An 11,540-nucleotide genomic window follows, 5' to 3' on the forward strand; every position below is an offset into this window, starting at 1 on the left:
ACAAAAATACTCAACAAGTATATAAACACATATATAACACATAACACAAACCAATGCCAAACCAATAACTGGTAATACTACTTCTCACAATAAAGCTTCATGCTTTCTATCAAACAGTCCAACATTGAGAACATTAATCCTACAAACCATTATTAATGAAGGATGCCACTTGAAATATTTGTCTTCTCCTATAAAAGAAAACATATTCCCCTAAAGAATGCCAAGTTCTCAAATTCTTTACAACATGCGTTTGCTTCACACACACACACACACACACACACACACACAGAATGAAGCAAAGCTTATGAACTCAGTGAAAAATCATGGTAAACATGACTATGTATAAGCTAGCTCTTTTCTTCTTGACAATATGCATACACTCTCAACAGCACAAAGAAGCGTAAAGAAGTTTGGTGGGCACTACACTATATACAGCCTGTATATTTCTTTCAAATCTGTAATGCTAGCTTGAGCCAAATCTCAAGGATCTGTAAGATCAACGGATTCATTGAACTGAAGAACTTATATAATGACATATTGGGTCAAAACAATGCTTCACCTAGTACCACACTGACAGACACAGTGAGAGATGCTATTTAGGGAGAACATACAAGCCTGGCCACTCTCTGTGGTCCATTCCTTTTCCCAGCATTCACAGCCACAGTATTACAGATGTTAAAAGGTCTGTTCCTGCCTATTCCATTTAGCATCTGTTTGGAACACGTTATCTGTCAATCAATCCAATTGCTTTTTGAATCTACTGATACTATCTGTCTCCACCACCTTCTGAGACAACAAAACCCAGAAGTTGACTACCCGTTCTGCAATGAGTGCTTCCTTTTACCTGCAGAGTCACAAACCCCTGTCTTTCAGTAATACTCCGTATGAATCACACGGAAAGCTTCTCATTCACTGCTGCTAATTTTATTGCATCTGTGAGCACAGGAAGATTGGAAAGACTCAATGTATTCAGGGAAACGCAATACCTTTTGTTAAACCAGAACAGCTTTCAAGACCTGATGAAGAAATTGCATACCCAAAAGGTTGCCTCTTTTTCCCAGTTGTATCAGCTGATCTAAAAACAAATGCATTCCCCCACAAATCTAGTAATTATGTATTCTATGAACATTTAATCCAGCTCACCCCGAGACTTAGGTAAGGTTCATTTGTCACCATTTAAGTATTCTTGAACACAAATACATGATAATATCTAATTGCTTAATTAAATCTGGAAAAGCACATGCATAAGTAACCAAATTTTGATCAGATATGTGAAAGGCTAGTTTTTCCTCCTGACTCTCTTCACCAAGTGAAATAAGTTTTCAAAACTGCAAACACATATGGAAAGATATAAAGCAATATGACTGTTCTGCTGACATTTAATGAAAGGGATACAGACTCTCCAGTCATCATCTAACCAGTAAAGACATGTTTACAACCAACAGAGCTGCAATTGAGCAGTTTAACTTCCCTTTTCTCTTTATTTTACCTGCCATGTCTCGAACGCCTGCTTGTAGCTTCATAAGGCTCATCAACCTCATATATGCCAGGGCTCTGGTCTTCCACACTGCTGGAACTCTGCCATTCAAAACACAGATTTTTACCAGCACCCATAGCAAAAGGCAAGTTCTCATATTCTGGTATTTCCTCATACTGACGCACGTTCTCATATTCTGGAGCACAATTACTTGTTAAAGAATTGGAATGCGTTTGTGACAAATGCTCTCCTGAAAGCACCTGCCCATCTAAAGACTCCATCCTTTGATTATTCCGCATCTCGGGTTGACTTCTGTTTCTCTGCCTCTTCTTCTGTAATGCTGGACTACTTATTTCCACAGAATGTGCCTTTGCAGATTTAGCTTTCCTTTCGCTACTTATGGATGCTATATTCCGGTTGTTACCATTTCCATACCCTTCCCCAGTGGAAAGGCTAGCAATAGCACTATCCACTGACTGGCTGCCTTTAGACAGAAATTTATGGAAGTCACTTTTCATTAAGCAAACTGACAGTTTCATATTGAGAAACTTTTTCAAACTGTTTTTCTTCTGAGGGTCTTTGCAAGGCTTGTCTGTCCTTTCCATGTCCACAGAAGAGAGAGATTTGGCTCTAGGCTTGGTCACGACAGTTGCATGGTTGAAGCTTGTAGCAACATTAGCAGTTTTTAATGATTCAGAATTTCCTGAAAATGGAAGAATAGGATGAGCTAACTTCCAGACGGGTTTTTCAGAAGAACGTTTGGGTATATCACAGGAAGACAGTACTCCTTGCTCTTTGGCTGGCGTGTGCATGAAGTGAGTTCCTTCTAGAATGCTGTTTGATTTCTTATCTTCACTGGAGGCATAAGAACTTTTTTCAACAAGCTCTGCTGATGCAGCTTTTTTCAGCAGTCCAGCAGCTGGTAGGCTGTTCCTCTGTGGTTTCTTCGGAATGATTTTTGGAGAACTTTCATCCTTTATTTTAACTTCTTTATCTTCCATTTTTTGTGGGGAATCATGCAGGCTACTGGAAGCAGGTGAATGCTGACTGCCAGTTAATTTGAGTTGCTTTGGCAAACTCATGGACAAAGTATCACATCTGATAAAGTTAGTCCTTTTGTCCACAGCATCTAGCATACTAGCATCATCTGTCATTTTATCCATGGAGTTAACTAAGTTAAGGTCTTTCTCTAAAGAGCATTCAATGTTTTCTACCAAATTAGAAATTTTATGTGACACCTGAGGCAAAAGATTTTGTGATGTTGACTCTCCAGTATCAGCAGGTTCCTTCACCTGATGCATTTTCTCTGCAACGTTTTGAGTTATCTCAGATTTTTCAGGATGAAGCCCTTCTTTACTATTGTTATAAGAAACACTCTGACCAAGAATGTTAATTTTTGCTGGCTTTTTAAAGCTTTGATCAGAAGGCCCAAAGGAATCATTCTCTGAATTAGATGGTTCCTTTGTTCCTTCTCCTGCAGTGTCTATGCCATCCTGACGGACTAGACATGCAGTACGTGGCTTTCTTGGCTTAGGAATTGGAAGCATTTTTGAGCTCGCGGCTGAACATGTTTCAGAAGAAAGAGAAGTCTTTTCTGAATCTGCTTTCATACACATCTCATCTGAAAACATAATACTGCTACTTAAATTTTCATTTTCCAGGATTTCCTGGTCCAACGAACAAGAGCAACTGTGGTTATTTTCACTCAAACTAGGGCAAGTTTCAGACATCTCAAACTCATCAGCAGTGAGCTTACTGTCAGTATTTTGTTGCTTCCCTTTAGCTTCCTCAAAAGAAGATGAAGACTGCAAAAGTTCCATAAACTCTATTTTAACATTGTTCTTGGAACTGGTGCTATTTCCTCTGTCAAGTTTGTCTGCATACTTGTGTCTCACAGGACTGCTGTTAGGGAAGACACTCTGAGTTAGAACATCTTTAAGCTTCTCTTCCAGAATGCTGGCTTTCAAAACTACCTGATTTCTATTTTCTAGTTTTTCATTGTGACCATCTCCCAGATCTAGCGCAGTTTGTTCACCTACTTTGATGTTCTCCAAGTTTTCAAAATGTTCAAAAATTATCTGAGTTTTACAAGTGTTCTCCCCATTTCCAAGCTTATGAAGGCATTCAAATTTGCAAGATGACATTGGTAGAATATATGCTGTGTTATCAGTACTCTCTTCTGAGGCTTCATTTTTATAGTTCAAGTGGTCCAGTATTTGAGAAGAATCTCCTCTGTGTTCCTCTAAGCTTTTTGTGCTTCTTCTCATAGACGATGGAGGTCTAACTTCCGCAGTAGATGAGCTCTTGAGAACCTTTGGTTTTGGTGCAATTGCTGGCTTAGTTTTCCTCGTTGCTTGTATAACACCAGAAAGTACAACATCAGGCTTCGGTGCAACAGGTGGAGGTGTTGCCTTCTGTCCCACAGCAAATTTTGGTTTGGGGGCCACCGGTGGCTTCTTAATTTCTAGGAAGGATGGAAAACAAAGATTTTAGTCACCATCAGCCCATACAACAACTTCACCTGCCACCACAGTATTACTAGAAGATTTGTAACATTTAAATCACATGACCTGCATAGAGGATACTGGCATTTGTATGCATATATTTTTCTCCTGAAAGTATTTCTCCCCCCTTCCCTACCACTTTTTTTTTTTTTTTTTTTTTAACTAGCAGCCTTTCCTCCTTTTAATAGGCACAATCAAGGAGTAGAGGGAAAAATTTTCAAGGATAACTTGCTTCTTAACAACTCTTTCTAACTTTACAAAAGTGTGTGTCCTTGCTCAGATACTGAAGCATGATGCTAATGAAAACAGAAGCAGATTAGCTTGGTTTTGCAGTCTGAACTATTCTAACACTTTTAAAAATGGTGAAAATGATGTTAAGTGCCTACTGTATAATCAGCCACAAAGATAACAGACAGCTAGGGTAATTACCAACACAGTTTAGTTCCTTCCCCTACCACCTTTGGAAATGTTTAACGTAAAAATATTCTCCCCCCTTGTTTTCAAACAATATTTACATGGATTGCCGTACCATCTGTAAAACTGGAGTCTGTCAGCAGCAGTAAAGTGAAATGGATCCTATGGTGTGAGGTTAATGCAACAATTTATAGCCAGTCAGTACCTTCCAACTTTAAAAGTAAAATGTCACTTCTGCTGTGCATCTTATAAAATTACTCTTCCCAACACATTACCATCTGATCTGGAAGCAGCTACCACCGCTATGATTTATGACCCACTTGACAGCCTTAGATAACAAACCTTGAGGAGAGTAGAGGGCAGGAAGGTGAGAGCAAGAGGAACTCGGGGTTTGTAATGTTTTGACCTCTCTCTCTCTTTTTGTGTTTTTTTTTTTTTTTGGTGTGTTTTTGGTTTTTCTAAAGATATGCCTGAGACATTCCAACAAGGCAAGAGATTATTTATGATGGGGGCAAATGGTGGAAAAGCAATTTGAGATTTCTACAGGTTCTCAGTGATCTTGACATATGAAGACTGATTTATATAGTAAGCAAGATTCTCATTTTGTTCTTTATATACTACCTTTGCATTTATTGCCTCTGTTTAGAACAGTATTTTGGTATACTTTCAGGAAGTCAAATGCACTTTAAAGAAAATTCTCACAAAACCATGCTAATTGATGATTCACATGCAAAGGGGTTGCCTAGGCCATTGATTAAAAATTTCAGTATTCCTTTTGAATACTGAATACTGAATACTGTGCTGGGGTGGGTTTGCTGTTGTTATTTGTTTTAAGATGTGCAACTGTAACCTAATCTCTATCCTAGAAATATAAGAATAAGGTTGCAGGCTTAGTTTTTTTTGTTTTTGTTTTTGTTTTTTTAAGAAATCTAGATGGTTAAAAAAAAAAAAATAGATGCACTCAGATGCAAGCATTTCCCAAACACTAATCTGCTCCTCTAAGGAGACTGCCAGAAACAATGTCTTTACTACAGAAACAGGAAAACCATGTTTTTCTAGGACATGAATCATTAAACTGTATCCAGACTGGCTCCACTTAGCCTTAGAATAGTTGTCCTTGATGCAATTATATTAGCAAAGAGGTAAATCTGATGGCAGAGGCAATTTCTGAGGCATTTTGCAAGAGGGAATGCACTATTTCTTTCAAAAGGTATAGCACCACATAATCGAAATGACAGCCAACAGTGGCACAGCTACCAGTTACTGCAAAGGATGCACCACCTTCTGCTTCCTGTCCAAAGACAGATATTTCCCCTGCTGTGAACTGCAAGCCAATAGTTAGCTGGAGGAAAAAAAATTAACCATTTGGATGGGCAGGCACTCACCCTGAATAGCAGAAGACAGACAGATTTCTTGAATACTCAGACTCATGCAATGCAACTGACTTTTCAGTTGGACAATGAAGTGGTTGCAATAGAGGATGAGCTTGTCTTCTACCGTAAAAACAGAGGAGAGAATGACCATTTGGTCATGGAACACTACACTCCGGTAGACCTGGGCCAGGTGCAATAATTTTTATTAAGTCATTAAAGGTCCCTGAACACAGGAGGAGAGAGACAGTCTGCTTGGGAATCCTTCCTGATCCCCAAATGAGATAAACTGCAGAAGATTTAGGAGATAAAAATTTGGCTAGGTAAATGATACCCTGTGGAATATTTGTCCCACTCTGCAAACAGAAGTCTCTGTAGCTCAGAAGTGTCTCTATAGTAGAGCCACCTAATATTTTGGCCACCAGTCAGACTAGATTAGCCTGCAGGGCTTTCAGCTAGCATTCATTAGAGAGAATTTGAGAAGGCACGATATAATACCATTACCTGAATATAAGACTCAAAACCAAAGCACAAAAGTATTAACGGATACAAAGAAAACAAAACAGTTGTTTATATACTGATATTAGAAACCTGGGTAATGAACAAAATCAGAAAAATTCCCTTCTGACAAATGTGTGATTCAGTAAGTTTTCTGAAGCCTCACAGAACTTTCAAATGACTTCGATGTTAAAAGACATTGGAACAGAGAGAAAAGACAGGTAAGTTGCATGGTATATTAAAAATACCCTTATCTGTTTTAAAGTTATTACCAATTTCATCTAGTTTGAATAGGGGTCAATGTATTAGGGGTCAATGTATTAACAGGCACATTACAAGTTTCAGTATCAATACAGATCTGCAATAGGTAACCAAATCAGAAATGAATCTGATGAGCTGCCCTTTCAAAATATATTTATGATGCAAGAGTAAAAAAATCCAGGAGAAAGGAATGCATACCAATATTTTTCCTCAACAAAACATCTTTAAGTTTCTGAAAAACACAAGTGATGAACCTAAGAATAATTAAAAAAAAAAAAAATCACAGCAGCTAAGCAAGAGTAAATTAATATTAGATTTTGATTGGAAATTGCTAATTCAAATTCAGTTGATCATGACCTAATTTAATTCATCATGTGCAAATCCAAAGCAGTTATACATAATACACTGCTTTAGAAAGGGCAATTTCCTATCCTGAAAAGAAAGAAGACCAAGAAAGCAGCAACTGCTACATATAAAGGTGTAAACAATGACTGGAAGTCATACGAGAGTGACTTTTTATTAAATGAAAAGTGGAAACAAGCTTCTTTTGTGAAAAACAATAAATAACATCAAGGAAACAACAACCGCATGGCATGGCAAGTTCGTTGGGCAACAGGTTTTTTCCCGGTGCCAAATGGCTCTGTATACCTAAGAACAGAGATTGTTGGTTATACTTTGAAGGAGAGTAGAAACTGAAGAGAATTTGGAGATCATCGTAGAAAATTATATGAACTCTATGCAAGTGTGTAGCTAAGGCAGTAAATAATCTTACAATTTACAAGGAGATAAATATAAAAAGAGGTAAGGAGTTGAAAATATTTCTGTACTCAGCAGCTGCCAGACTGTTACTGACATACTATGTCACACTTCGGCATTCTTAAACGAAAACTTGGGAAGAATTCAAGAAATAACTACAAGAAGTACCTTAGGTCTAAAAAACATGCCTCAGATTCCAGAAAAGTTCACCCTACTTAATTTATCCAAGCATTTAAGAAGCGAGATGGTAATAGTATACATAATTATATACATGTGAAAGATTTCTGATAATGGATGACTCTCTAATCCAATAAGCAAAGACATAATGAGACCCCCATAGCTGAACACTGAATTTTGACAAGTTCAAACTAGAAATAGGGCTTTTAAAATTATTATTAAACCACAAGGATAATTAACTACAGGAACATCTCGCCTAAGGTTGTGGTGGAGTCACCAGCACTTACAGTCAACCTAAACTCACTTTCTGAGATATGTAATAACTTCACAGGCAATTTTGCACTGGACACTGGATTCTCTGGCCTGTGTTACTCAAACTCCACTGTTAAACATTTTACTATGATAAACATTTTACCTTGTTAAGTTTATTCCCATGCTCTTGAGGTTCTTTTGAACTTCCATGCTTGGGAATGGCAAAAAAACAATAAAAAGTTACTTTCATCTGCATCTGTACGAGAAAATATGAGCAAAAGGTTCTGGCCAAAGAGAAACAAGTTTGTGATCTCTGACTGATCATCCCAGTCCTCCTTTAGAAAACAAATCAAAAGGCTATCCAGAGGATATAAAAACGCAACAGCCCTTCTGTCTAGCAACACGGGCTGTTGTGCACACACAACTTGATATTCCAGTCTTTGCAATGCTCCACGTGAGTGGAGGCCTCCATCCTGATATTCAAAGTCCTCCGAGGGACTGGTTCTAATTACCCAAGAGATGTCCCCTTGCCAGGACCCTACAATCCACCTTGAAGCGATATTCTTTTGGTACCATGAAACCGTAAGAAGACAGGGTAAAACAGTTAATCAGCGTGACACAAGAGAAGATTTCTTACACCAGCTGCATCTAAACTTAAAGTACAGGTACAGAAACAAGTTAGTATGGGGTAAGCCAAGGAGTGAGTTTAACAAATCAGCTACTTTATAGTAACTGTCCATGTGTGTTCTCTTACGTTACTGCACAGTATTTGTGGTAGCTTATTCCTTTTCGATGAGGTGATCTGTTTTGTCTGCACTAGGAAAAGAAAGGAATTGGGCTTGAAACATTGTTACTGTATAGCACCTGGCCTACTGTAAATTCACATACTAGCTTACTCACGGTAGCTTGACCAAATATGCATATTCTATTCTCAGACAGTTAGGAAATAAATATTGAAACTCTTTTAAACTTACCTACTAGGCAACATATTCTTTTCATACATAGCCTACCTCTATGGAGGTACCCACAGAGCGATCAATCTGCTGTTCTTTCTTACATAGAGTAGGAGCTCACTCCAACAGCAGATTGACTGCTCCTGGGATTACTCTCAGTTTAAAATACTCCAGCTCACAGAAGCAGCAGACACAAAACAAGTAAGACACCAGTCAGGCTTTGAAAGAGCATGTGGGCAGAGAGATAATTATTGCTATACGTTTGGAATGTGCATTCAGAGACTGTTGTGACGGTAGTTAATACATTGCACAGAGAAACAGATTCCACAGTATTTTAAAACTCAAATTCTCTAGCAACTTCAGTTTTAACAACTCGAGACAAGACATTCCGGTTCAAACATAGTTACTTTATGTTTTCAGTTACAGAAGGAGAGTTTCATTAGATAAACACCTAAAAAGTATTCTGAGCTCATTAATTTATTTCCTGTGAATGGGGTTTTGCCTTTGCCTTTGTTTTATCATCATGCAGAGGCTCTAATTTTTTTTAAGGTGTCACAATGCTAAAAAGTAAACAAAAAAAGAATGAATCATGACATCCCGGAAGACAACACATGGAGTTTTTAAAGTACAAGGGAAAATGATGGTTTCCAAGCCACTAGGTTTTTAGAAAACATCCTAAACAAATTGCAAAAGGAAAAGATTAATTTCAAAATCTCATGTTGTTCAATGACTTGTTGCAATAAAACAGGAAAGTTGGGGATAACTTTAGAGCAAATGCAAGAGATGAATAAACAACCTTTTAAGATCACATGTAGAGATAAAGCTGAGTAACTATAATGAGACTTGACATATCAGAGGGTTAAAGGGACACTAAACCCTGTAGGCTTCATTTTTTCAGACCTTAAAAGTAATGAAGTGTGATAGGAAAAGTCATGTTGATTCTCTTTATTCTGTTCCTGATATGACTTTTTTTCTTTTGAGTTACATTTTTGACATTAAAATACACTACACATTTTTCGTTGCTGCTGCCAAACCAAATTTCAAATATATATTTGAATATATATATTGAGCTGTATATTCCACCCACCATTAAATAAGTCTGTATAGATTCACATATAAGGGCTGTTTCTTCAGCAACAAATAATAAATATCAAATTTGCCTATCAAGCTAAAGCCTTTCATTTCTGCAAATCCTAATTACAAATATTAAATCAATACTTATGACTGTCTACCAAAACACTTTGCTCTAAAGGTACATTAAAACCACAGGTGAGAGATATATTCAAGCCCTTCAAGTTAAATTGAATAAAGAGCAGAAGGAAATCCAGGCATTTCAAGTTCTGTCTGTAGTCTTCACATCTGACAACGTTTTTACTAAAAAGCTATGTTATCAATCAGATGTCAAAAAGCATATCATTTTAAACAGCACAAACTAGAGTAATAACTAAATTCACAATCTGAATGATTTCAATATTCAGAAAACCATAGGAATAAATTTAAAATATAGGGGCTAGTAAGAATTGATTTGAGCATTAGCTTTATATAGCATTGGGATGTATATATTTCAGGATATGTATTCTGTGGCAATAGGAAAAGGCAGACTTTAAGCTTCTACAACCTCAGGACTGTCTTCTCGCAGTCCTTAGTCTCTTCAGTCATACACTGCTTGTGAGCTCCTTAACTAAACTGTCAAAGCTGTCATGATCCTGTCAACAAGATCATGAATCTCTCATCTTGCTTCACCTGTTCCCCATTTATTTTCTTACCCTCACATGGATAAATTCTTTATCCCCCCTCCAATAGCCTTCACACGGTCTTTCAGCTTCCCTCTTCCTGCCCACCACGACCCTTTATGCCTTCTCCTTCAAAACCCTCTCGAAAATTCACATTTTCCACGAAGCCTTCCCACTTTCTTCTTTCTGATATTCCTCAGCATCCCTTTCTCTTTCGCCTTTTTAAGTGGCTTTCCCCAGCAGACTCCCTCCCTCTGCACCTTCCCCACAAACACCACGACGACGACACAAACTAAAGCGACGGATCAGAGACTCGGCCCTGGCATCCGACCCCACACAGGTGCAGAGCCTAATCCCCAAAGTCCTGGAATAACTGTTTAGTGCTGCAAAGCTGTCCAACTTTCTGAAACTTAGTACCGTATCAAATTCAATTTTAACAGTCCAGCTCCCAGCTCTTGAGCACCCCCTAATATACATCTTTTATTTGCACAGCTGTTTAACTCTTAAAAAAAAAAGTAGCAGTGAACTGTACTACCAGTAGCATTACTAAATACTTCAAACATACAACGCAGCTGTTAAACAGAGATGATCTAAACAAAGTCAGAAAAGTATCTGATAAAAGCGGGAATATATTATATGGGGCAGAAAGATGCATTAAATTGCTTTCTGTTTTCCAGTGATCTGTGCTTATTAGCTAAGGGATAACTTAAAGTAACTCTAGGCTGGATAACAATTTGACTATTGCTCGAGGGGAAAGACACTGCAAATTAGCTTGATGCTTAAAGTCCACGGGTTTTGGGGGGGTTTTTTTGTTTTTTTTTTTAAGAAAAGCCCGCTCCCCCGAAGGCTTTTTGCTGCTTAAGGCTTACAACCCCCGGCGACGAGTTTCCCCACGAGAGCGGCGGGCGGGCGGGCACCCACCCCGCGCCTCGCGTCCCACCCCGGCGGCGCGGCTCCCGCCGGGCTCCCGCGGCCACTCACCGGCGGAGCTCATGGCGCCTCCGGCTCGTCCTCCCCCGCCGCCGCCGCCGCCGCCTCAAGCCCCGGCCCCTCTCAGCGCCGCCGAGAAGGAGCCCATTGTCCCGCGGCGCCGCCGCCCAGCAGCGCCCCCGGCCCCGCGCCCCGCTACCGCCTGGCCCCGCGCA

At 38.9% G+C, this 11,540-nt stretch overlaps 1 protein-coding gene across 5 annotated transcripts in view; it reads right to left on the reverse strand.

Annotated features, from left to right (window-relative positions):
- The window catches only part of FGD6 (FYVE, RhoGEF and PH domain containing 6), a 78,468-nt gene extending 66,999 nt beyond the window's left edge, over positions 1-11,469 (reverse strand). For all 5 annotated transcript variants that reach the window (XR_003253539.1, XR_003253541.1, XR_003253540.1 and 2 more), the window contains exons 1-2: positions 11,377-11,469; positions 1,490-3,941 (exon numbers count right to left, since the gene is read on the reverse strand). Coding sequence is in view for 2 of the 5 variants with exons in the window: in XM_026066099.1 (XP_025921884.1) it covers positions 1,490-3,941; positions 11,377-11,389 (2,465 nt within the window). In the remaining 3 variants the exon portion in view is untranslated. The remainder of the gene's footprint in view (positions 1-1,489; positions 3,942-11,376) is intronic.
- Positions 11,470-11,540: the final 71 nt, after the last annotated feature.

The sequence above is a fragment of the Apteryx rowi genome, unplaced genomic scaffold, assembly GCF_003343035.1.
Source record: "Apteryx rowi isolate R43461 unplaced genomic scaffold, aptRow1 scaffold_237, whole genome shotgun sequence".
NCBI lineage: Eukaryota > Metazoa > Chordata > Aves > Apterygiformes > Apterygidae > Apteryx > Apteryx rowi.